Genomic DNA, 25,888 nt, shown 5'->3' with positions numbered 1-25,888 from the left:
AGAACCAATGAGGTTCATTCTTGCATGTCAAGCAAGTTCGGTGGAGTTTCTGTTTATGTCCACTGATCAATGTTTAAATGTTTAAAGATCAATGTTTTAGTCCAAATGTACACATTTTTTTTACTAAACCGCTCGATTAATATGGATTAATTTTACAATCTCTTAATGAACTTTTTGAAGCATCAAAGTGGTACGCAAAGTTGCGTAGCTGTCTATGGAGGGACAGAAATCTCTCAGATTTCATCAAAAAGGTCTTTATTTGTGTTCTGAAGATGAACAAAGGTCTTACAGGCTTTGGAACGACATGAGGGTGAGGAATTAATGACCCAATTTTAATGGTTGGGGGAACTTTCTTTTTAAGCTTGAAAGCATTTTCCATTTTGGTGTTTATGAGAATAGTCATAGAGGTCTTGAAATACACGAGGGTGATTAAATGGTGACTAAACACTGAATGAAAGTGCATTTTAAGGTCAAAATACAACTTTCGCCCTATTGGCAGAAACTAGCTGTACTATTCTCTCAGTCTATTTTCTTACAGTCCTAAACGAATTGGGAGATTTGTGGAATTAAACCCCAATCAGGTCAGGTCTGTTAACTCAGCATGTTTCTTCTGTTCTTCTGTGCTGAAGCAGCAGGACTGGGGAGTGGAACACAACACCAAACTGCATGAGACAAATTGCTTTCTCTGTCCCATTCGATTCAACCTCTGTGATGAGTGGGACACATACTGTGCACGCAAAGAGGAACAAATTTCTCCCTATTTGCTTTTTGCTTCGTGAACGGTGAAAAATCTTTGAGCATATGTGAACCAAAAAAAGAAGAAAGGGAAAGAAAAGTAATCAAATTCAACTAGGTTTCTGTTGTTCGATAATTGAAATGTTTAAGTGTGAAAATCGAAATGATCTCCACTTTCGAGAAACGTCTTCACTTCGACAAATGGGAACGTTCCAGTTGCATTAGCGATTCGGTCCGCTCACCTCTCCTCTCGGCGTAAAATAGAAATTGTGTTGAGAAAGTGCGAATCCCCCCCAAACAAAAGCCGTCCCTTTCATGACCGACAAGCAGCCAAAGCCATTGGAGAGGGTCAGTTTTGTTTGAAAACACTCCCTCTCTCATGCCTTTGAGAGAGTAGCTTGATGCAGAAATGAAGGGTGTCTACTTCGCCTTTTGTGGTGCAGGCCAATAGCAGTCAGGCAATACGTTTTCACCCGTTTGATGTTTAAAGAGCGCGAGAGTATGTCATTCTGAAGGATTTGATCAGTCGACTAGCAGACACTTGATTAATGGAACTGATCCCTTTCGGTGTGGGAGATCTCCTTCCGTCCCCTCCCCGTTCGCTCCCCGGCCTTGTTTTCCGTCTATGGGACGTGCAGAACGAATGACACAGATGTTGTTGGAGGAGACAGTCCCCGTCCCTCTCCTCCTCTCCCGCGCTCCCAGCATGGGGCCTGAAACTTGTTTTTCAATCATTGTTTCCGCCAACTTCTTTCCCAAAAGAGAAAGGCGAGGCGAGAAAGAGGAGGGAGAGAGCGGAGGGAGCGCTAAATAAAAGAGGGAGGGAAAGTAAATACAAAGCATTTGTGGAATATAAAGAAAAACATTCTTTATAACAATCTCCCGATAATTTAGCACTGCGGGGTGAAGGGTGGATCGGTCTCAGCCACAGTTGGGATGGTGTAGTGGAGGGTGCAGAGCCAGAGGAGAGGAGCTGTAAGCTGAAGATGCAGGTGTCAGCATGGCTGCTTTGGGTGGCATGGCTGTGTACCTGGACAGAGGCGGCACGCCAATGCCAATGCCAGTGCGCGTGCCTACCTGGAGAGCAGGTGGCGCAGGGGTCAGAGAGGTCAGAGGGAAGAGGGCATCGTCTGGCACACCAGCGGGCATCGCACAGAGAGAGGGCCCATCGCAGGAAAGGTAAAACCGATGGATTTTTTTGGATGGGAATATAGCATTGTTATGACCTAATGAGGTTAAATTATGATGGTTTCCTTATTTTTGTTGAAGAATAATCACTTAAATATATAAATTCATTCTAAATCTATGTTAAAAAAAAAATAAATGTTTCGGCAGCCGCTCACGGCACATCAGCATGGGGTCCAAAGCATGTAATCAGAAAGACAACTTGATAAAGTCATGATTCTCACTTGTGGTCACTGTTGATTTAATTTACACGTGAAGAGTTTATTAAGTTAGCGTGACGGCACCGTGGTGTGTTGCGTTTGCATGACTCTTTCGAAGTTTAAAAAACTTTAGTTGGTGTCGTTTATGGTGTATTTGTATACCTTTTAGTGGATGGTTATCCAAGAAAACTTTTAGAAAGTGTAGGAAAATGATAAACAGGAGCAAAAGGTGCTGTTAAACTCATTTTTTCTTTCTTTGCTATTCTATGTAGTGTGTATATATGTATGATTTCACTGTTTGTTTAGTAATTTAATGTGCGATAAAGGTTTCTATCAGATGTCTTTGATGACAGCTTACAGAAACAGGAAAGCATTGGACTTCACAGCAAGGAAAAACTTTAAAAAAAACACTTTAATTTATGAACACTAAACTGCACATGAGCCAGTATGCTCGTTTTGAAAGAGACAACAGAGAAACTGCCACCAAGCTCAAACCCTCAGCTGACCACCCACCAATCACACTCTCCACCACAGATGTCTGCAAGGCACTGAGCCGGATCAGCGCGCACAAGGCTGCTGGACCAGACAACATCCCTGGACGTGTGCTCAGGGCATGTGCGGAGCAGCTCGCTGGGGTTTTTACAGACATTTTCAACCTGTCTCTCGCCCAAGCAGCTGTACCATCATGCTTTAAACGCACTTCCATTGTGCCAGTGCCAAAACACTCCAGCCCGAGGTGCCCTAATGACTACCGCCCTGTAGCACTCACACCCATCATTATGAAGTGCTTTGAGCGGCTGGTCCTGGAACACCTAAAAGACTCTATACCATCCACATTGGACTCACACCAGTTTGCCTACCGCAGCAATAGGAGCACAGAGGATGCCGTTTCCATGGCACTGCACTCTGTGCTCACCCATCTGGACAGTAAAAACACTTATGCACGCATGCTGTTTGTTGACTTCAGCTCAGCATTCAACACTGTCATCCCATCCAAGTTAATTGCCAAACTTGGAGACCTGGGCATCAACACTTCAATGTGTAACTGGATTTTGGACTTCCTAACTGACAGACCCCAGAATGTTCGATCAGGATCCACCTGCTCCACATCCATCACACTCAACACTGGTGTACCACAGGGCTGTGTGCTAAGTCCGTTTCTCTACTCCCTCTTCACCTCCGACTGCAAGCCTGTGTATGGAACTAATTCCATCGTCAAGTTTGCGGACGACACTACGGTGATTGGTCTCATCAGCAACAACGATGAGACTGCCTACAGGGAGGAGATCCAGCACCTGGCCACATGGTGCGCTGATAATAACCTGCTCCTCAACACCACCAAAACGAAGGAGCTCATCGTGGACTTCAGGAAGGAGTCAAGAGGCACACACGACACCATCCACATCAATGGAATGGCTGTTGAGCGTGTCTCCAGTTTCAAGTTCCTGGGGATCCACATCTCGGCGGACATGTCGTGGACGACCAACACCTCCAGCCTGGTCAAGAAGGCTCACCAGCGCCTCTTCTTCCTGAGGACACTGAGGAAGAATCAGCTCTCCTCGGCCATCCTGGTGAACTTCTACCGCTGCGCAATAGAAAGCATCCTGACCAACTGTGTGGCAGTGTGGTATGGGAGCTGCTCTGTTGCGGAGCGCAAGGCACTGCAGCGGGTGGTGAAAACTGCCCAGCGCATCACAGGGACTCCACTGCCTGCCATCGAACACATCCAGAGGAAACGCTGTCTGCATCGAGCTCGCAGCATCCTCAAGGACTCCTCTCACCCAGCCCACAGACTGTTTTCTCTCCTGCCCTCCGGCAGGCGTTTCAGGATCCTCCGGACCAGGACCAGCAGACTAAAGAACAGTTTTTTCCCCAGAGCTGTCTCTTTATTGAACTCAAACCCCCGTTGATCCACTTCCCTCATAAACTGATAACTCTCCTACCTCACATCTGCCTTCACTTTGTTATTTGCACTACTGACTGTTTATTACAGTAACAACTGTTTACTTATGCATTCTGCACCACCATACCGTAACTGGATAATGCTCATCTGCACTGCCGACTGTATTTACAGTAACAATGTTTACATTTGCATTTTGCACCGTACTTCTAACTGGAATATGCAACCACTTTCCACTGCACTTTTACACTTTCTTTCGGATAGCTCTGTCCATAATTTATTGTACTAACTTAATCCACTGCTATATTCCTCATATTAGCCTAACATATTATTGTATACCTCTAACTGTAAATTCTGTTCAAGTAATAACCGTCTGTATATTTATTCATAGTACATAGTCACCTGTAAATTCTGTTTATAGTAATAGCCATCTGTATATTTATTCATAGTACATATTCACCTGTAAATTCTGTTTATAGTAATAGCCATCTGTATATTTATTCACTGTATATATTCATCTGTAAATTCAGTTCTACTTATAGTAATAACCATCTCTCTACTTATACATATTTATATATATTCAGAACATTTTTATGTCCTGCACTTACGCAACCATTGTATATATCCTGCACTTGCTGCTATTGCACTTCTGGTTAGACCTAAACTGCATTTCGTTGCCTTGTACTTGTACTTGTGTAATGACAATAAAGTTGAATCTAATCTAATCTAAAAGTAATAAATCAGCATGAAATATTTCCACAAAAGTTGTTAAACTTAGAATAGAAAGTTTCTATGAATCCGTTTTGTTCAATAAACATATATATATTGTTATTCTAAATCTATATATTCTTAATGTTATAACAAAAATTAATTTTTTGTTTGAGCACATTTTTTTAACATCATAAATACAATTCTGACCACTTGTTACTTATTACGTTATTCCTTTTTTGAGACAGTTTTGGTACTGTTGAGCTCATACTGTTGAGAAATTTAGTTCAAAGAGACTTATTTATGAGTAAAACGTGCTGAAAGTTCCTCTAGGCGCTAAATCAGCCCTGGCTTCTTTTGCGGCGCAGCTTTAATTCTGTGTTGTGGTATGCAGCCCCATAGTCCCTCCGCATCTTTTGTTAGTCGCTGAAAGCTGGTGATCCGCGGGCCATCAAGGCACTGCTCTCTGGATCAATATATGTGTCCATCAGTGTGGCCTGCTCTTTTAGCACACACAATGGACAGTTCTCTAAACACTTTATTTATATGTGGCTTTCGAGAAAATGAACTGCCGCCGCCTCTGCTTTTCTCTCTTCTCTTTTCTTTTGGCTTTCTGTTTTCCCCTCACTCCGTCTCACCCCCTCAGCGACCGTATTTACACAGACTTAAAAGTAATTGGAATTAGCAAGTGTTGCCCCTCAGTGTTGTTTTAGCTCTACAGTAACGTTCAACTTTCTTGATTCATTTTTATTATGTCTTTTCATTGTATTCTTTATTAATCTAAGGGACAAGTTTGTGATTTGAATGGAGAAAAACTAAACAGAAAACAACTAGTTCATAGTAAGTTTAACAACTTTTCTGATTTGTTTTGGAAATATTTCACTGGCTCATATGAAGTTTAGTGTAAATTTGTATTCATTTATAGCATGGTCTGTCTGAATTCATCGATTCTGATTTGCACCTCGATAAAACCGCCCAGGTCAGTTTAATAACCGTTCTATATTAAAGGTATTAAATTAAAATATGCCAAAACTACTAGAACAATGTTATATATTTTGTTGACTTACCTAAATTATCCTAAATGTGTCTAAGAATGTTTAAATCCAGAGAAATAAGCGATTCTAACCAGGACACGGATCGGATCAATGACATCATACACACGTTACCCTCGATTTCTGGTTTTATTTTGTAGAAACCATGGAAACACCAAAGACGCTTTAATATATGATATGTTTTATTAGACAGGTGAGCAGCTGTTTGGATACCTTCATTGACAGAAAACAAATCATTGTTCTACAGCTCAACACAGTTAGTCTTATTGTTTAAATCTGGTGTTCTTGATTTACCGCGAGTGCCATGTTTTACCACCTAAAATCGATCTCGCTCACTGCAGTGTGAACAAGTGTCTCATAGTCGAGCAAACGCACAGAGTAGCATTATAACATAACTTTCAACACACTAAAATGTGTGTAATATGATAAAACAGCGCTGCATTTCCCCACATACGCATGAGCGGAAGAAGCGGAAACGCTCGTCTGTGACATAATAAAAGCTCCGTGAAATAAAGGCGTCAAGCTACGCCTTTGTTTTGAATAAGCGACCTCTAGCGGCGAAAACATTACATATTGTGCCTTTAATGCGCCACCTCGTCAATAGTAATTTTACCTGAGCGAATCTCTCTCTTGATAATTAATTCAAATAAATGCTATAATTGATTCATTCAAATAAATGTATTCTTACGCACTACTGTATCTGTGTCTGATTCAATGCGGGCAGAATGCTAGATCTAACTGACAAAAATAACCGTCAATTTGACCCTTTCGGTCAAATATTACGCTACAAATATCTGTAACAGCTTTAAGTGGTCAATGCTGGCAAATTAACACGGTATAAGCAGGATAATACACGCTAGCTCTGCATTAAACGATTTTAAATCACGACGCAGAGGAAAATAATCGCCCGACGCGAAGCGGACATGACGGGTAAAATAAATAAAGCTGACGGTTATTTTCGTCAGTTACGCCCGCTTTGAATCAGACACGAAGATAAAGTCGTGTGTAAACTAGCCGTGGATGGATTATCCCTTACATATTACAGTTTTTTTGTAAAGAGGAAGTTTTTCTTGGCTGTGAAGTCCAATGCTTTCCTGTTTCTGTCATCACAGACATTTTTTATCACATTAAATTACTGAGTGAAATCACTATCATACATAACCACCACCTTCCTGACAATACAAGTTGTCTAGAAGTAGTTGTTATGAGAAACAAAAAGTCCTTCTCCCCCATAGTGGAACACAATTTGGCACTAAGTATGTGCCATTGTTTAAACAACCCAAAACAAAAACAAAGAGGGCAAAAGCGCGACTGCGGGAAACTGTAAGTCACACGTGTGTAGTTTTACCTCAGCAATTGTTATTCATTAGTTAGTTAGGAGTAATCGCTGGGTCGTCAGTCATCGGAGGTGTAAATCTCTCCGGTCATCATGTGCTCGAGTCACCGGGGCGGGTCTCGATCCGGATGGCGCTCTGTTCAACACTCACACTGACTAAACGACAGACATGACTGTGAAACATGTACAACTGTTGCCTTTTAATGCGGATTTGTAACGCAATGCGTTTGTAGTTTTCATAAACTGAATTCGACTGGACACGTATTATGACGAGACACTTTATCAAGCTGTGTTTGGTTTTTGGGATTATTTATAAAATCGAAGGTAAGCCCTAACTAACTGCAATTTAACTGTCGTCATATTAGTGTTGAAGAAATCCGGGAATTCTGACAGATCATTGATTAATTAATTTTTATTTAATTTTACAAAAAAAGGAAAAATGTACTGTCTTTTTTTTTGTTTAAATGTACAATATTACTATCTTGAAACGATTCGTTTTATTTCCTAGTTTGGTAGGATGATAATAACTCAATTAGATTAAATTAATGCGATATTTTTGTAATAATAATGCATATTTAAATTATTTTATCTATATGAGGACACATTTATTTAATATCTAATGTTAAAAATGCTATGAACGAATATATGAAGTTGATTATGCAAACAGTAGCCTATAAATGTTACGGTAACACTTTATTTTACAGTGTCCTTGTGTTACATGTACTTATCATAGTAATAACAGTAAATTATGCATAATTACATGCAACCCTCAACCTAACCCTATAGTAAGTGCATTTAGTTCATTAATACTACTCATTACTTAAATATATAATTACACTGTAACAATGACACCTTAAAATAAAGTGTAACCAATGTTATTATTACCTTTGAACCCCATTATCTTAGATTGAAGTTACATTTCAATAGCTATATAACTATTCATTTTGTTACATATGTTAAACGTATAAGGTATGTCATGTTACACCAAATTTTAAGATGTTCTATGAACATGCAAGGCGCCAAAAGCCCTCTTAAAGGGATAGTTCAGCCAAAAATGAAACTTCTGTCATCATTTACACACCTGTATTTATTTCTTCTGCTGAACACACACACACACACACACACAAAATAAGATATTTTGAAGAATATGGGTAACCAAACAGTTGATGGACAACATCGACTGCATAGTGTGGGGGGAAATACTTTCGAAACAACTTGAGGGTGAGTAAATGATGACAAAATGTAACTTTTTGGCTGAACTATCTCTTTAAGAGACTGTTATGGGCCATCCACCTTTATGCACACAACTTTTTAAATGCTGTCTATTGTTCAGTCTCTTAAAACCCTGTGAAGAATGTCACATTATGCTGTTAAAAGTGCAGCATTACTTTTTTGTTTCTTCCAAATTCCTCCAGAGTGAAAAAGACATAGCAGGACTGTGAGACTGTTTCCTCTCTTTCAGGAAACTGCCCCATCAGAGACAATAGAAACTTTTAATAGTCAAACTCATTTTTGCCAAGAATGTAGAGCTCAGATTGTCCATTGTGCATTTCACCCTATTTTGATGCATCAGGAACAGACTTATTTCAGTTTCTGTTTACCAACATCATCTATGTTGCTCAAATCCGATAGACAACAAGGACTTGTTGTAAGAGCAAACCAAATGCTTTTTTTTTGTTTCAAGGACACCCTCTCATGCCCATGTGATTGGCATGTTTTGGCGTGAGAGTACAAAGAGACATTGTAGGACATTGTAAGTGGGCCAATAATAGCAGAGGGCCATTCCTGCACTCGGTGCACAGGTGACGGATGTCCTGTTGGTCTATGACTTTGTTTGTAAGTGCTGGGGCTTTGTTCCTCTCAGAGTGGGAAAAACTCAGGAAATGTGTTTCCCTTACTCATCACGGGGTCATCTGGCCATCCTAAACAAAAGAACTCAACGAGCTCTCAAGACTGGAATTTGTTTAATGTATATGTTAAGTGTCTGTCGTTTGATTCTGGCTTCAGAATCAGTTCAGCCAAAAATGAAAATTCTGTCATCATTTACTCACCCTCAAGTTGTTACACACCTGTATTTCTTTCTTCTGCTGAACACACACACACACACACACACACACACACACACACACACACACACACACACACACACACACACACACACACACACACACACACACACACACACACACACACACACACACACAAAAGAAGATATTTTGAAGAATATGGGTAACCAAAAAGTTGATTGTACAGTTACCTGACAAATATTTTTAAAGTAAACCTGACTCTCCATTTTCTTCCCCCACAGATAGGGGTTTTCATCTTAATTTTTTATTTAGTTTTAATTCACTTACGAATATTTATATTTCATTTCTGTGTTAAAGGGTTAGTTCACCCAAAAATGAAAATTCTGTCATTAATTACTTACCCTCATGTTAGACCTCCGTTCATCTTCGGAACACAAATGAAGATATTTTAGTTGAAATCTGATGGCTCAGAAAGGCCTCCATTGGCACAATGCACGGTTCACTCTCAAGACCCTTAAAAGGCACTAAAGATGTCGTTACAAAGTCCATCTCACTACATAAATAACTTTATGAATCGGCGAGAATAGTTTTTGTGCGCAAAAAAACCCTAAATAACGACTTATAAAGTGATGACGATTTCAAAACACGGCCTCATGAAGCTTCGAAGCGTTATGAATCAGTGAGTCGGGTGTCGAACGACACGAAGTAATTAATGACAGAATTTTCATTTTTGGGTGAACTAACCCTTTAAGCACTTTGAATTGCCACTGTGTATGAAATGTGCTATACAAATAAACTTGGCTTGCCTTGATGGACAACATTGAGTACCATAGTGTGGGGGGAAATACTTTTGAAATCAACTGTTTTGGTTACAGAAAAACTCATGCAGGTTTGGAACAACTTGAGGGTGAGTAAACGATGACAGAATCTTACTGTTATCTCAGAGTGGGAAAAACTCAGGAAATGTGTTTCCCTTACTCATCTAAAAACAAAACAAAAGAATTCAACGAGCTCTAAAGACTGGAATTTGTTTAACGTATATGTTAAGTGTCTGTCGTTTGATTCTCCATTTTGGGTCCTCCAGGTTCCAGGCTTGTTTCCGACAGTGGCCTACCCCGTATCGTCCACCATCCCTCTGATGTGGTGGTCCGGGTGGGAAGCCCGGCCACGCTATCCTGCAGGGCAGAGGGCGACCCTGAGCCCGCCATTCAGTGGCTCAGGAATGGCCAACCACTTGATACAGGCAAGATGGATGCGCAATCACAGCCTATCGTTTTACCAGAGGGAAGTTTGTTCTTCTTCAGCGTCGTCCCCGGCCGAAAGAGCCAGTCCCATGAAGCCGTGTACGCCTGCGTTGCTCGGAATAGCGCCGGGATTGCGACCAGCAGAAACGCCTCTCTTCATATAGCAGGTTTGATGTTTCCTAATATTAACTCTAGAACCGCCAGAAGTCGCTGTACACCTAAAACCGCCAGCGGGTAAAATTTACCCATGCAGATTATTACTGTATTGATACGGCTAAAAAACGTAATATGTCACTGTATTATGCCACTGTCTTCACAAAGTAATGTATGAAGTCATGAAATTATTATTTTTAGTCATCAACTATGTTTTTGTCCTGTTGTTTTATGCTATTTTAAGCAGATACACAAATCACTTTTTGGTGACTATAGGCTAAACCAGCCTGCAATGACGACGAGACTTAGATGGAAATAAATACATATTTGGGTGGTGTAATATTATAATAAAATGTAATTAATCCCATTAAGATAACCCATGTTATTTAAATTACTAAAATACCCTAAATAGACAATGAAGAGCAATAATAATTCACAGCACTGCATAAGATGTATGACAACTTACGATAATGATAACATACGCACAGTTTGACCTAATTAATTATTCGTTTGTATAGTTATATTATTTATAATCTGAATAAGAGAACAACACCAATAAACTTGGGATAATCATGAAAATTGTTTTATTCATTCCATCATATCGGATTTTTTTTTAGGAAAAGGGGCAAACTTGAATAAATAGCAACACATAAGCAAACAATACTCAATACAAAATTACAAAACAAAAATGTATAATTAATTCAAAGTTTGAACATTTATAAATAGGCTAAAACATCTTTATTTGACCGTGCGTTGTGTGACTGTTTACAGTAAGCCGACGCGTTGCTCAAACACAGCACGAAAATAGAGGAATTATATAGGGGTAAATTTGACCCGCTGGCGCTTATAGGTATAAATGCCCCGTTTTTAAATCTGGTTTTATCAAAACAATTTTTAACAACAGGGGATTGTAAATAACACAGTTTTAGTAAAAGTCAGTGACTGGGAGACTTGGATATTTTATTGGAAATCTGTTATGTACATTTGAAAAACAGCCATGGCTAAATTTGACCCTGTGGCGGTTCTAGTGTTAAAAGGACAGTTCATTTGCTGTCAGCATTTACTCTGTTCAAAATCTATATTTCGTTGTTCTGTGGAGCATGAACATAGACATTTTGACAAATGTCTTATCATTTTTAAATCAATAAATAAGTCAATGGAGTCCAAAACAACCATTTCCACATTCAGTTCCCACATAAAGGGTCCTATCATACACCCGGCGCCAGACACAACGCAAGAGTTTTTTGCTAGTTTCCAGCCCAACGCAGTTTAATTTTCACGTCCAGCGCCACGTTGTTTAAATAGCAAATGCACTCGCGCCATCTGTTCACCCATGGGCGGCTGGTCTGTAAACCAAAGCTGAATTCGAAATTGCCCCCTATACCCTCAAATAGGGCATTATTTGAGTGGACAGCCATTTCCAACCATGTCCGAAACCATAGTGGACGTTATTGAATGCACTCATTCTATTCCACATTGCACCGCAATAACGAGTGTACAGTGTACACTCAACGGCTGTCTGAAATCGCCCACTTGTTTTCATTCACTCCTTCAAGTCAACTGTATTAGTGGACTAAAGTAGGGAATAGTTAGGGGGCGATTTGTGTGTTCAGGCACATTGTTGGCGTGTTGATATTTTTGAGAAACTGAAAACGACATTTGACCAACACAAACCTCCTCTAAAGTCAATAGTGCAGTATTTTTTGTGTTATTTAAAGGGTGGGTTAATAATATGCACCTATTGGCGGTGCACAACGTGCATACACTTACGCTTATTACACACACAGGGACGCGCAGCAGAAAACACACATTTTAAATATAAAAAATAAAAGGATTCCTCTCTGGAGAAGCGCTTTCCACTCGCAAAATATTTTGTAAACTATCCAAATATACAATACTCAAATGTAGTCTATATCTCAAACTGACTGTCAAAGTGCAAAAATCACAAATGTCACGTCAATGCAAGAACAAAATAGAAGCAACTTGCATACACAGGAGTAGACAAAAATGCAGGTAAACTCACAGTAAGTGCAGTGATGCATCATACGGTGTGTGTGTGTGTGTGATCAGAGCCGCTCTGAGATGCGAATCATGCGCTGCTTGTGTGAACATTGTGGAATTCATTCTGAAACCCGCGCAACCTATTGATCAGAGCCTTTGCCGTGGGATAAGTGCACTAAACTATATCGCAATATTGTTTTCTGTTCAATTGACAGATGCTTTGCCAGTGCAATGACGCAAACACCACATTAGTGATCTTTCAGGTTCTTTATAAAACTGGTGGGACAGATTAAACTACGGTGGAGATATATATATATATTAGTCTTCGACAAAGACAGCGTTTTAATCTTTTGTTAGTATAAATCAAGTGTAACCTTTACTAGTCGATTCGTGTGAAGTTTTCAACCCACTCCTGTACATCCTTTACATAATCATCAGATGATCTCTTCTCTTTGAACCATAAAGCCGCAAGATGCGCGATGAAACAATAGATGGCGGTAACGCGCGATTTTAGTATGTGATTAAATAAGAAGAAAACACTGCGCTGCTTCAATGCATTGCAGGCTCGTCAAAACACAAAACGCGCTACACCGCTACTTGATGGAAAAAGTAGTTAGCTACTGGAAAAACTACATTGTTTTAAAAAGCAACTGAGCTACTGAAAAATGTAGTTAAGTTAGTAGCGTCGCTACTTGTAGTACTTGTAGTTAACTACTCCCCAACACTGCGAATCCGCCATGGTGCGAGCGCAACTGGCTTTTAAAGGGAATGGGAGATGAGACTCTGATTGGTTTATTGCATGTTACGACCAAAACACACCATGCTTGGACTCATGCACCGGGCGCATGGTCCATTTCTTCCATCGTTAAACTAGCAAAAGTGGAATCGGAAACGCCCTAAGAGCACCTGTGGCGTGCGCTTCAGACCATGTGCTCTGATGGTTAAAATAGGGCCCATACTCGCCTGTTTGACCCCTGACAACAATGAGTGACCCATCAAGACCTACTTCAATGCTCTGAAGGAACTAGAGGGTGAGGAAGCTTATTAAGATGGTCCATGAGATTCCTGGAGATCAGATGTCAAAGTTTGCTTTCCTGCCCGGAACAAACAGAGCACTAATTGAGCTGTGACAGCACGCTGTGTTTGTAGCCCAAACAGATTCCTCAGCCGGCCCGTTTACTCTGCATTCCACTGGACATTAATTGGACATATTGAGACATCAAATCAATTGTTGCACACAATAAGTTTGCGTTTGATTCTCCTGTTAGACAAACAAGCTACATCATGAGTTGACAATGGGCCTTGATTACTAAAGCAAAGGGATGTTAATGAAGAAAAATAACTACAAAACTTTTTGACACCTGAAATGTAGCAACTGATTGTCACATCTGACCATTAGCATTTAGACTACCGTTCAAAAATTTGGGGTTGGTAAGATTATTAAATGTTTATGCTTATGCTCACCAAGGTGTTTATTTGACATAAACTAAAATTGTGAAAATATTACAATTTAAAATAACTTTTCTATTTTTATATATTTTAAAATGATTATTTATTTTCAGCATCATTACTTCAGTCTTCAGTGTCACATGATCCTTCAGAAATCATTCTAATATGATGATTTGGTGCTCAATAATCTTGAAAATTGTGCCGCTTAATATATATATTTTTTGGAAACCATGATGCATTTCAGGATTTTTTGATAGAAAGTTCAAAAGAACAGCATTTATTTGTTATTACAATCGAATCATACCGACCACAAACTTTTAAACGTATGCTTACCAAGGCTGCATTTATTTTATTGAAAGTGTAAAAAAACTGTAATATTGTGAAATATTATTCAAATGTAAAATCACTGTTTTATATTTGAATATATTTTAAAATGTAATTTATTCCTGTGATGCAAAGCTGAATTTTCAGCATCTTTACTCCAGTCTTCAGTGTCACATGATCCTTCAGAAATCATTCTCATATGATGATTTGATGCTCAAGAAACATTTATGATTATTATCAATGTTGAAAGCAGTTGTGTAAAACATTTTATTAGGATTCTTTGATGAATAGAAAGTTCAAAAGGACAGTATTTATCTGAGATAGAAAGCTTTTGTAATATTGTACTACCGTTCAAAAGTTTTGGGTCGGTAAAAATAAAAATTTGGGGAAAGAACTTAAAGAAATGAATATATTTATTGATCAAAATTGATCAAAAGTGACAGCAATGTTGCAAAAGCTTAATATTTCAGATAAATACTGTTCTTTTGAACTTTATATTCATCAAATAATCCTGAAAAAATGTTTTACACAACTGTTTTCAACTATTGATAATAATAATAAAAATGTATTGAGCAGCAAATCATATCAGAATGATTTCTGAAGGATCATGTGACACTGAAGACTGGAGTAAAGATGCTGAAAATTCAGCTTTACATCACAGTTATAAATTATATTTTAAAATATATTCAAATAGAAAACAGTTATTTTAAAATTGTAAAAAAAAAAATCACAATATTACTGTTTTTGCTGTATTTTGGATCAAATAAATGAAGCCTTGGTGAGCAATAGAGACTTCTTTTAAAAACATAAAAAAATCTTGCCGTCTAAAAACTTTTCTACAAAAAGTCTACATAGCACTACAGAATATATTATACAGATTATACAAAATGTTGTACTGATTTTCAGCTCTGCGAGAGGATTTCCGTGTGCAGCCCAGTGACGTGGAGGTGGTGGTTGGCGAGGTGGCTGTGATGAACTGCAGCCCTCCGGTCGGACATCCTGAGCCCAACATCACCTGGAGGAAAGACGGGATCCTCATCAACAGCAGCAATGAACATTACAGTGTAAGAGCAACATGTATTCATGCTCACATGGTATATGCATGTAGACTGAACAGTGTTTTGTGTGCCTGGATGACAGTATATTTCTGCTTGCGTTCATGTATAGGAACTGAATGGTAAACTGATCATTGCTCCAGCCCAGAAGAATGACTCTGGAGTTTACAGCTGTATAGCCTCAAACATAGTTGGAGTGAGGGAAAGCCGGGCCGCTCGGCTGTCTGTGTTAGGTGAGACCTGCTAATTTAGTCTAAAATATAATGAATAACTTAGTAAAGCTTAGAGACCCATGCATCTGTTATTCCTCCTCAGCCAAGCCGACGTTATTGCGTAAACCAGAGGATGTCTCAGTGCAGCTTGGGGAGTCAGCACAGTTTTTCTGTGAGGCTGACGGAGACCCCATGCCATCTGTAGAGTGGAGCCGAGAGCACGGACCTCTACCCAATGGCAGGTCAGATACATGCGCATTCACAAACATGCGCATTCACATCAATTGAATGCAGGTTTTTATGAGGCTACAGTCATTTAATAAGCACTAAGAGTATAAAATAATAAATAAACCTAGTCATTTCTGTCATGTATGGCAGGGCCTTTTCCGACCCAAACTCTCATCCAAACCAGCGACCCCTATATAAACACATTTGATTTGCTCTGTAAAATAGGGTGAGCAGACGTCCCCATTTTCCGGGACAGTCCTGGTTTTTAGTGTCCTGTCCCTGGAAATGTTCCTGTTTTACAGCACGTTCAAAACCGCCCTGCAAAACTGCAAAAAGCCCAACCAACAAATAGCCTGCTGGTTTCCAGAGCAATCCTGTAGTGATCATTTTCACCAACAGAGGGGGCTGCAGACTACACTGATTACTTTAGCCATGAAGAACATAACCTGGAGCAGAGCAGAGCAATGTTATCATCAGTTATCAAAAGAGACACTGTTATCAGTTTTAAAGTTAGCCACATACTAACTACTCATCATGTTATATCAAAGTAATACGGTTTATATGTACAATATAACAGGCCTGAACAGGGTGCGGGATTGTTTTGCACACAATTTTAAACGTTCACGAAAGTTGCAAGTTATATTCATCAATGTTCAATGAACTTTAAAAAAAAAACATTTCATTTAACTATAAACTGTGTTGATTTGCAGTTCTTCTCACATCCACTTTGTTACTTTTGACCATGTTTGCCCTTGTTCTCGATTTTAATAAATGTTTAACCTTTCATAGTAATTTTTTGTGTGTAAAAGTGATTTTATAATTTCCAAGATTTCTGGCTTTAATTACAAACCCATTTTGGGTTCATTTTAATCCAGCAATGTAGTATTTTTACACCAAAATGTAGGTTAAAAAAACAACCCAGCATGCTGGGTTAAAACAACCCAGCGCTGGGTACGTCCCTTTTTGCCAAAACAACCCAATTTGGGTTGATTTTAACCCAGCAGTTTTTTGAGTGTACAGCACACCTAATCAACTGAATTAAAACAATAAAAAAAATCAACTAAACAATAACACATGCAACAATTACATTTGCAGAAAGCACATATAGGACAACTTTGTGCTCAAAATGAGCCTAAAACGTTAAATAATGAGCCTAATTAGGGATAGATAAGATACATTTCCAAAAGTACGAACATAAAATAACACTTTTGTTATTACTATACAGTTTTTGTAATATGAAAACGTCATCAAAACACATCATCTGAGAAAAGAAGTTATTTTGATTAAACACTGCAATATTCAGTCAAAAATAAGAATTGTGAATTTTGATTTTATAATATAGAATAATCCAAATGTAAAAAAAAAAAACAATTATGCATGTATAAATGTTGAAATATACATAATATTTCAGAATTACATTTACTGGGGGACCCACTTTATATTAGATGTCCTTAACTACTATGTACTAACATTGTGTACATACATGTTTTTACATTGTACTTACATTTTGAAAAATACCTGCATGTAATTACATCTGTACTTAATTTCTGTAGTTACATTTGTAATTACACAGTTGACACTTCCCTTACACCTAACTCTACCTTTAAACTTACCCACACCACCACACCTGTCCCTAACCCTACCCTTAAACTTACCCACACCACCACACCTGTCCCTAACCCTACCCGTATCCCACCTCAATATCAGCAAAGGTGTTTTGCAAACCAATTTGAACACAGTAAGTACATTGTACTTATTTTTTGATGTAAGTACATTGTAGTTAAGGCCACCTAATATAAAGTGGGGCCTTACTATTCATAAGTTATTTGTAAAAACTATGAATATAGTTCTATATTTTTTATCGTACTGACCTGTATGAACATAATACAATTCACATCCCTAAACTCTTATTACAATCCCATTTCCCAGATATTTAATCAAGCCAGACCACAGTCTGCAGATCCACTATGTGACGGCTCAGGACATGGGCGGGTACACGTGCACTGCTGAGAATAAGCTCGGGGTGTCTGTGGCCAGCGCACAGCTTTTTGTCGAGGGTAAGAATACAAGCAATCATTCAATTAACAGCAGCCATCACTTTTTTCCCCAAAACAGCATGCGCATTTCAACCACTTCCCAGCATGCCATTTGTATTCCACTCCCCCTGTTGAGTTTGGTGATGTGTGGTATATGTTACAGATACAGGAAGCACTAGACTGAGAGACCTACACAAGGAGCTGTCTGCCTTACGCGTGAGCCTGGAGAACGTCACAGTTATGACACAGTCCAACATGTCTCAAGTCATGTGGAGGGTAATGCACTTCAGCTCATCCCTGACCAGCATGCACCGCACTAATTGTGTTTTCTTAAAGGGATAGTTCACTCAAAAATGAAAATTAGCCCATAATTTACTCACCCTCAAGTCATCCTAGGTGTATATGACATTATATGAGTTATATTACAACCCCAAATCAGAAAAAGTTGGGACAGTATGGAAAACGCAAAAAAAAGAAAAGAAATGATTTCTAAATTGACTTTGACTTGTATACACAAAATATTTAATGTTTTGTCTGGTCAACTTCATGTCATTTGTAAATATGCATCCTTTCCTGTCATTCAGACCTGCAACACATTTCAAAAAAAGTTGGGACAGTAAAGCATTTACCACTTTGTAATGTTGCCATTCCTTTTCACAACACTTAAAAGACGTTTAGGGACAGAAGACACCAAGTGATGAAGTGTTTCAGGTGTAATTTTGTCCCATTCTTCCTGCAAACAAGTCTTAAGGTGGGCAACAGTACGGGGTCTTCGTTGTCGCATTTTGCGCTTCAAAATGCGCCACACATTCTCTATTGGAGACAGGTCGGGACTGCAGGCAGGCCAGTCAAGTACCCGTACCCTCTTCCTCCGCAGCCAGGACTTTGTAATGTGTGCAGAATGTGGTTTTGCATTGTCTTGTTGAAATATGCATGGACGTCCCTGGAAAAGATGTCTTCTTGAAGGCAGCATATTATGCTCCAAAATCTCAATGTACTTTTCAGCATTAAAGGGTTAGTTCACCCAAAAATGAAAATTCTGTCATTAATTACTCACCCTCATGTCGTTGGATACCCGTAAGACCTCCGTTCATATTTGGAACACAAATGAAGATATTTTAGTTGAAAGCTGATGCTGAGAAAGGCTTCAGACAGGCCTCCATTGGCATTCAGTACATTGACACTCCCAATATCCATGAAAGGCACTTAAAACGTCGTTACAAAGTCTATCTCACCACAGTGACTCTACAATAATTTTACGATGCGACGACAATAGTTTTTGTGCGCAAAAAAAAAATCAAAATAACACCTTTATCCAACTTGTTCTCGACTTCCGTGTGTGCCTCCACGACGCATGCGCGAGAATATGACGCAGATCCGGCGTTCGGACACATGACCCAGAAGCGATTTGTTTACAAGCAGAAGAAGACGCGCGTGTCTAAGCTGTTGGATTCTACATTGATCGTGCTTTAGGTCTCGGCGTAGTTCTCAAAATGGGGCTTAAGTGTGTATTTCATGGATTCCCGAACGCCGGCGCTACGTCATATTCTCGCGCATGCGTCGAGAGGTGTAATTTCTCAGCCATCAGCTTTCAACTAAAATATCTTCATTTGTGTTCCGAATATGAACGGAGGTCTTACAGGTGTCCAACGACATGAGGGTGAGTAATTAATGACAGAATTGTAATTTTTGGGTGAACTAACCCTTTAATGGTGCCTTCACAGAAGTGCAAGTTACCTTTGCCAAGGGCACTGACACAACCCCATACCATGACAGACCCTGGCTTTTGGACTTGTTGCTGGTAACAGTCTGGATGATCCTTTTCTTCTTTGGTCCGGAGCACACGGCATCCATTCCTCCCAAAAAATACCTTAAATACTGATTCATCTGACCACAGTACACGTTTCCACTGTGTGATGGTCCATCCCAGATGCCTCCGAGCCCAGAGAAGTCGACGGCGCTTCTGGACACTGTTAACATAGGGCTTCCTTTTGGCACAGTACAGTTTTAACTGGCATTTGTGGATGTAGCTACGTATTGTGGTACTTGACAAAGGTTTGCCAAAGTAGTCCTGAGCCCATGTGGTGATATCGCTTCTAGATGAATGACGATTCTTGATGCAGTGCCGCCTGAGGGATCGGAGATCACGGTTGTTCAGCTTAGGCTTGCGCCCTTGTCCTTTACGCACTGAAATTCCTCCAGATTCCTTGAATCTTTTAATTATGTTATGCACTGTTGAATGTGAAATATCCAAATCTCTTCCTATCTTTCTTTGAGGAACATTGTTTTTAAACATTTCAATAATTTTCTCACGTATTTGTTGGCAAACTGGCGATCCTCTGCCCATCTTTGCTCCTAAAGGATTAGACCTTTCTTAGATGCTGCTTTTGTACCAAAACATAATTACAATAACCTGTTGACATCACCTGTTTCAAATCACATCATTATTTAACCATTTTACCTCATTACTAGCCCTAAATTGCTCCTGTCCCAATTTTTTTTGAAATGTGTTGCAGGTCTGAATGACAGGAAAGGATGCATATTTACAAATGACATGAAGTTGACCAGACAAAACATTAAATATTTTGTGTTCATATTGTCAGCAATGAAATACAAGTCAAAGTAAATTTAGAAATCACTTTTTTTTTCTTTTTGCGTTTTCCATACTGTCCCAACTTTTTCTGATTTGGGGTTGTACAAAAGTTCAGGCTAATCCAAGCATTAGAATTGGATTCATAGTTGCTCTGTTTTTGAAGTCCATAAAAAGTGCATCTGCCCATCATATAACTGCTCCATGCAGCTCTGGGGTGTTAATAAAGGCCTTCTGAAGCGAATCGACACGTTTGTGTAAGAAAAATATCCATATTTAAAACTTTATCAAGTAAACTTTCGACCGACGGTCTTCCCTGTTCAATTTATGGAGAAAGTGTTGAAAGTTCCCCTGCCGATCGAAAGACTAACGCGACCAGGTCCGCTCGTCATGACGCCACGTACGCATCTTGAGTTTCACTTTCAACATTCAACACTTTTCATGGAAGGCGGTCTGCCGAAAGTTTACTTGATAAAGTTTTAAATATGAATATTTTTCTTACACAAACGCGTCGATTCACTTCAGAAGGCCTTTATTAGCCGCGTGGAGCAATTATTTGACGGACCGATGCACTTTTTATGGACTTCAAAAACAGAGCAAATATGAATCAAATTCTAATGCTTGGATTAGCCTGGACTTTTGTAATATAACTCAGATTTTATTCATCTGAAAGAAGAAAGTCATATACACCTAGGATGACTTGAGGGTGAGGGCTAATTTTCATTTTTGGGTGAACTATCCCTTTAGTTAACTGTTCTCTCTTCTGAACGTAGTTGCAGTCGTCTATGTCCCAGCCTCATTATCTTGAAGGCTTTGAGGTGCTGTATCGCTCTCTCCTGCCTGCCAGCTCAGAGTGGACGGCTCAAAGGGTTCCTCAGCCTGGCCTTCACACCCATGTGGGTCCTCTGAAGAGAGGCTACAAGTACGAGTTCAAAGTCCGACCCTATGGCAGCAGCCTGTACGGCAGGGAGAGCAACACCAGACACCTGCGAGTGCCAGAGATAGGTGAGAATCTAGAATAATGCCATGCTGCTTTATTAATGATTATTATATTCTTATACCATGGTCTGTCTGAATACTCGATTCTGATTGGCTGGAAGGTTGCAATAAAATCGTTTAATGCTCAGGTAGTTCTAAATCAGTTAAATCACTGTTCTATATTAATCACTGTTTTCATTGAAGCTCACACACACACACACATAGGCCTACGTCACTCGCACACAGAGCGGATATCACGCTGCACACAAAAACATTCAGGAGCACAGAAACTCTCTCTCTCTCTCTTGATAGTTAATTCAAATAAATGCTTTAATTCGTTCATCCAAATAAATGTAAACTTACGCACTACTTTATCACCGTGTCTGATTGAAAGCGGGCTGAATGCTTGATCTAACGAGCCGTAACTGATGAAAATCAAATGTCGCACTGCAAACATCAATAACAGCTTTAAGTTGTCAATTCCGGTAATTTACCATGGTATAAGCCTCGCATCAGGTGGTTCTTTGCCTCCACATCGTGCATAAAAATCGTTTAATGCACAGTTAGCCCTGGATTATCCCTTACATATACCATAGTATTTGCATGATACTCCAAAGCGGTGTGTCGAATTTCAACCCCCTGCCAAATGATCACCCCCCTAGTTGAAGTCACTACCTGATTTCCTAATCCTAACCCCACCCCTATTCCTAAACCTACCAATACTAGGGGGGTAATAATCTGGCAGGGGGTCAGAATTTGGCACAACACTGGTCCTCTCTATAGGCTAAGTATATAAGCTGCGCGAGGGCCCTCTTGTTCTCAAGAATGATTTAGGGCTGTGTTTTAGTTTAGTTTTTGATGGTGAAACCATTAACATTTCCATTACTTTCCTTTAAAGCGGTGCGCTGTCACCCATATGTAACATCCAAATCAGTAATATCACACTGCGAAAGAGACACTGTTCAACCGGCGTCTTTCTGTCCGCGCAATCGGAGATGGAGAGAAACACGGACAAGTACAGTCTACTTTGGGCTTTGGGTGTGAGCTTAAATGGACAAATACATGCCAAAATGTCAGTTTCCAGGACATTTTGAATGCTAATAATAGTAATCGAATGCTTGTCAGTGTATTAGCTCTGTGCGTTTGGTCTTAAAGTGACAGCAGCCTAATAAACCTACTGCTCTCGCTGTCATTTAATGTTAATCAAACAACAAAAGAATCATTCAATACTATTCACTGAATAACATTAGTAACTTTAATACGAATCAATGTATATTTAATTCATACAGTGAAGACTATGCAAAAAAAAGTTTTTTGAAAGAAAAAAACATTTGATCACTTCTGAATTGAATTTCTGTATAGTAGGCTTTTATTATTAGTAGGCTAAATTGTAATAAATACTAGTTTTTTTTATTATATTACTGAACATTTCAACTCACTGTTGTTGGTTGACATTGAAACTGCTCTGAAAGAATAGGTTAAGGGGTCGGGGGTCATTTGGGGTTTTTTATGAACACACTGACAAGGGCCAAAGTCTTGCTTTAGGGCCCCCAGAAGTTTAGGGCCTGCACTGCTCCAAAGTACTTCAAACTTTACTGTAGTACTATCATAGACGTCCAAATCTTAATCTAGCCTATGTTGATTACTTCTTATTATACAACCATTCAAACGTTTGTGGTCAGTAAGATTTTCTTTAAAGAAATTAATACTTCTACTCAGCAAAGATGCATTAATAAAAGTAAAGACATTTTTAATATTACAAAAGATTTCTGTTTCAAATAAATGCTGTTCTTTCAAAAAATTCTGTTCATCAATAAATCCTGAAAAATATGTATCACACTTTCCATAATCATTTCCAATGATATCATCATCATATTAAATCATCAAATCATCATATTAGAATGATTTCTGAAGGATCATGTGACACTGAAGACTGGAGTAAAGATGCTGAAAATTCAGCTTTGATGAGAAATAAATTACATTTTAAAATATATGTTAAAATAGAAAATGGCTCATTTAAATTGCAATAATATTTCACAACATTCCAGTCAATTTTTAATCAAATACATGCAGCATTGATGATTATAAGAGACTTCTTTCAAAGACCTCAAACTATTGGACTATTTTGTGTAACCGTGTGCCCTGTTCTCAGTTCCCAGCGCACCACCTCAGGATGTGTCCATAACAATGCCCACTGACCGTAATGACACCGCGCACCTCAGCTGGGATCCTCCACCTCATGACGCTCACAATGGGATCATTCAGGGATATCAGGTATTACCTGCGTAAAGTCACTCATTGTGAAATCATTTTAAAAGCTAATAATGCCCCGAGAGGCTTTCTCTCCAGCAGATATGGAGGAACATGTTCGTAAGTGAAAATATGATTTCTTTCTAGTTCCTAAAAATCTATTGATTTAATTTAACTTAATTTTTAATCAAAAGAAGCCTGGAAGCAGTTAGATAATGCCTATTTTCAGCCTCAGACATTTCTAGACTCTCTGATCAGATAAAAATGACACAACCCTGCAAAAATCAGATTGGCTGCTACAAAACGTCAGAGATTAAGTCTTTTTAAAGTATTTAGGGAGACTTTTTTAATTAGTCCATCATTCAGAATTTCTGATTACATGCGAAGTTCTTTTTTGCTGTTTATACATTCAACCAGAGAATGCAGCACCATTACATTTTGAGTCATTGCTTCAGTCTATTATTATTAAGGGGCAGTTGTGGCCTAATGGTTAGAGAGTCAGACTGGTAACCCGAAGGTTTGGGTTCATTCCTCAATACCGTCAGGAAATGACCGGTGTGCCCTTGAGCAAGGCACCTAACTCACAATCACTCCCCGGGTGCCACAGCAAATGGCTGGCCACTGCTCCGGGTGTGTGTTAAATGCAGTGGACAAATTCTGAGTATGGGTTACCATACTTGGCCTTCACATGTCACTTTCAGTTATTGTGGTTTCACTGATATCAGTTTGGCCTAAAAATCACATAAAAATGACAGATACACTATATTGCCAAAAGTTTTGGGACGCCTGCCTTTACATGAACTTGAATGACATACCATTCTTAATCCGTAGGGTTTAATATGGAGTCGGCCCACCCTTTGCAGCTCTAACAGCTTCAGCTCTTCTGGGAAGGCTTTCCACAAGGTTTAGGAGTGTGTTTATGGGGATTCTTCTAGAAGTGCATTTGTGAGGCACTGATGTTGGACGAGAAGGCCTGGCTCTCAGTCTCCACTCTAATTCATCCCAAAGCTGTTCTATCGGGTTGAGGTCAGGACTCAAGTTCCTCCACACCAAACTCGCTCATCCATGTCTTTATGGAGCGACGCTTTGTGCACTGGTCAGTCATGCTGGGACAGGAAGGGGCCGTCCCCAAAACTGTTCCCACAAAGTTGGGAGCATGAAATTGTCCAAAATGTATTGATGAGACATTAAGAGTTCCCTTCACTGGAATTAAGGGGCCAAGCCCCTGAAAAACAACCCCCACACCATAATCCCCCCTCCACCAAACTTTACACTTGGCACAATGCAGTCAGGCAAGTACCGTTCTTCTGGCAACCGCTAAATCCAGACTCGTCCATGGGATTGTCAGACAGAGAAGCGTGATTGGTCACTCCAGAGAACACGTCTCTAATGCTCTAGAGTCCAGTGGCGGCACGCTTTACCCCACTGCATCCCACGCTTTGCATTGCACTTGGTGATGGAAGGTTTGGATGAGCTGCTCGGCCATGGAAACCCATTCCATGAAGCTCTACACACTGTTCTTGAGCTCATCTGAAGGCCACAGAAGTTTGGAGGTCTGGAGCTCTTGACTCTGCAGAAAGTTGGCGACTTCTGTGACCCTCAGCATGCGCTGACCCCGCTCTGTGATTTTACGTGGCCTATCACTTTGTGGCTGAGTTGCTGTTGCTCCCAATTGCTTCCACTTTGTTATAATACCACTAACAGTTGAACGTGGAATATTTAGTAGTGAGGAAATGAATGGACTTATTGCACAGATGGCAACCGATCACGGTACCACACTTGAGTTCTCTGAGCTCCTGAGAGCGGCCAATTCTTTCACAAATGTTTGTAGAAGCATCTGCAGGCCTAGTGCTTGATTTATACACCTGTGGCCATGGAAGTGATTGAACACCTGAATTCAATGATTTGGAGGCATGTCCCAATACTTTTGTCAATATAGTGTATGAAGTATGTGTAGCGGCCTGCTAGTTAATGTTTGACTATGCTGTTCTTTCTGAAAGGTGTGGTGTGTGGAGTCTGAGGAACTGAAGTCGTTTAACTGGACGGTGGACAGTGGAACACACAGTATTGAGATCAGCACGCTGCAGCCCGGCAGGCTGTACCGGGTCAAAGTGGCTGCCGTTAACGGGGCAGGAGTGGGGGTCCAGAGCGACCCGTACAAACTGCTCATAGGTAAGCTAATACACTACCACTGAGGTATCATTTTAAATTGTAACCTACTCAGT

At 39.7% G+C, this 25,888-nt stretch overlaps 1 protein-coding gene across 1 annotated transcript in view; it reads left to right on the top strand.

Annotated features, from left to right (window-relative positions):
• The first annotated feature begins 7,052 nt into the window (after window positions 1-7,052).
• The window catches only part of robo4 (roundabout, axon guidance receptor, homolog 4), a 33,898-nt gene continuing 15,062 nt past the window's right edge, over window positions 7,053-25,888 (top strand). The window contains exons 1-10 of the mRNA XM_079804112.1: window positions 7,053-7,440; window positions 10,228-10,554; window positions 15,221-15,378; window positions 15,482-15,602; window positions 15,685-15,823; window positions 17,739-17,866; window positions 18,009-18,121; window positions 21,209-21,440; window positions 23,566-23,687; window positions 25,664-25,835. Coding sequence (XP_079660238.1) covers window positions 7,383-7,440; window positions 10,228-10,554; window positions 15,221-15,378; window positions 15,482-15,602; window positions 15,685-15,823; window positions 17,739-17,866; window positions 18,009-18,121; window positions 21,209-21,440; window positions 23,566-23,687; window positions 25,664-25,835 — 1,570 coding nt within the window. The 5' untranslated portion in view covers window positions 7,053-7,382. The remainder of the gene's footprint in view (window positions 7,441-10,227; window positions 10,555-15,220; window positions 15,379-15,481; window positions 15,603-15,684; window positions 15,824-17,738; window positions 17,867-18,008; window positions 18,122-21,208; window positions 21,441-23,565; window positions 23,688-25,663; window positions 25,836-25,888) is intronic.

This window comes from Gobio gobio (genome assembly GCF_949357685.1).
Source record: "Gobio gobio genome assembly, chromosome: 22".
NCBI classification, from domain to species: domain Eukaryota; kingdom Metazoa; phylum Chordata; class Actinopteri; order Cypriniformes; family Gobionidae; genus Gobio; species Gobio gobio.
The sequence above is the reverse complement of the archived record's forward strand: the minus strand, read 5'-3'. Positions and strand labels throughout refer to the sequence as shown.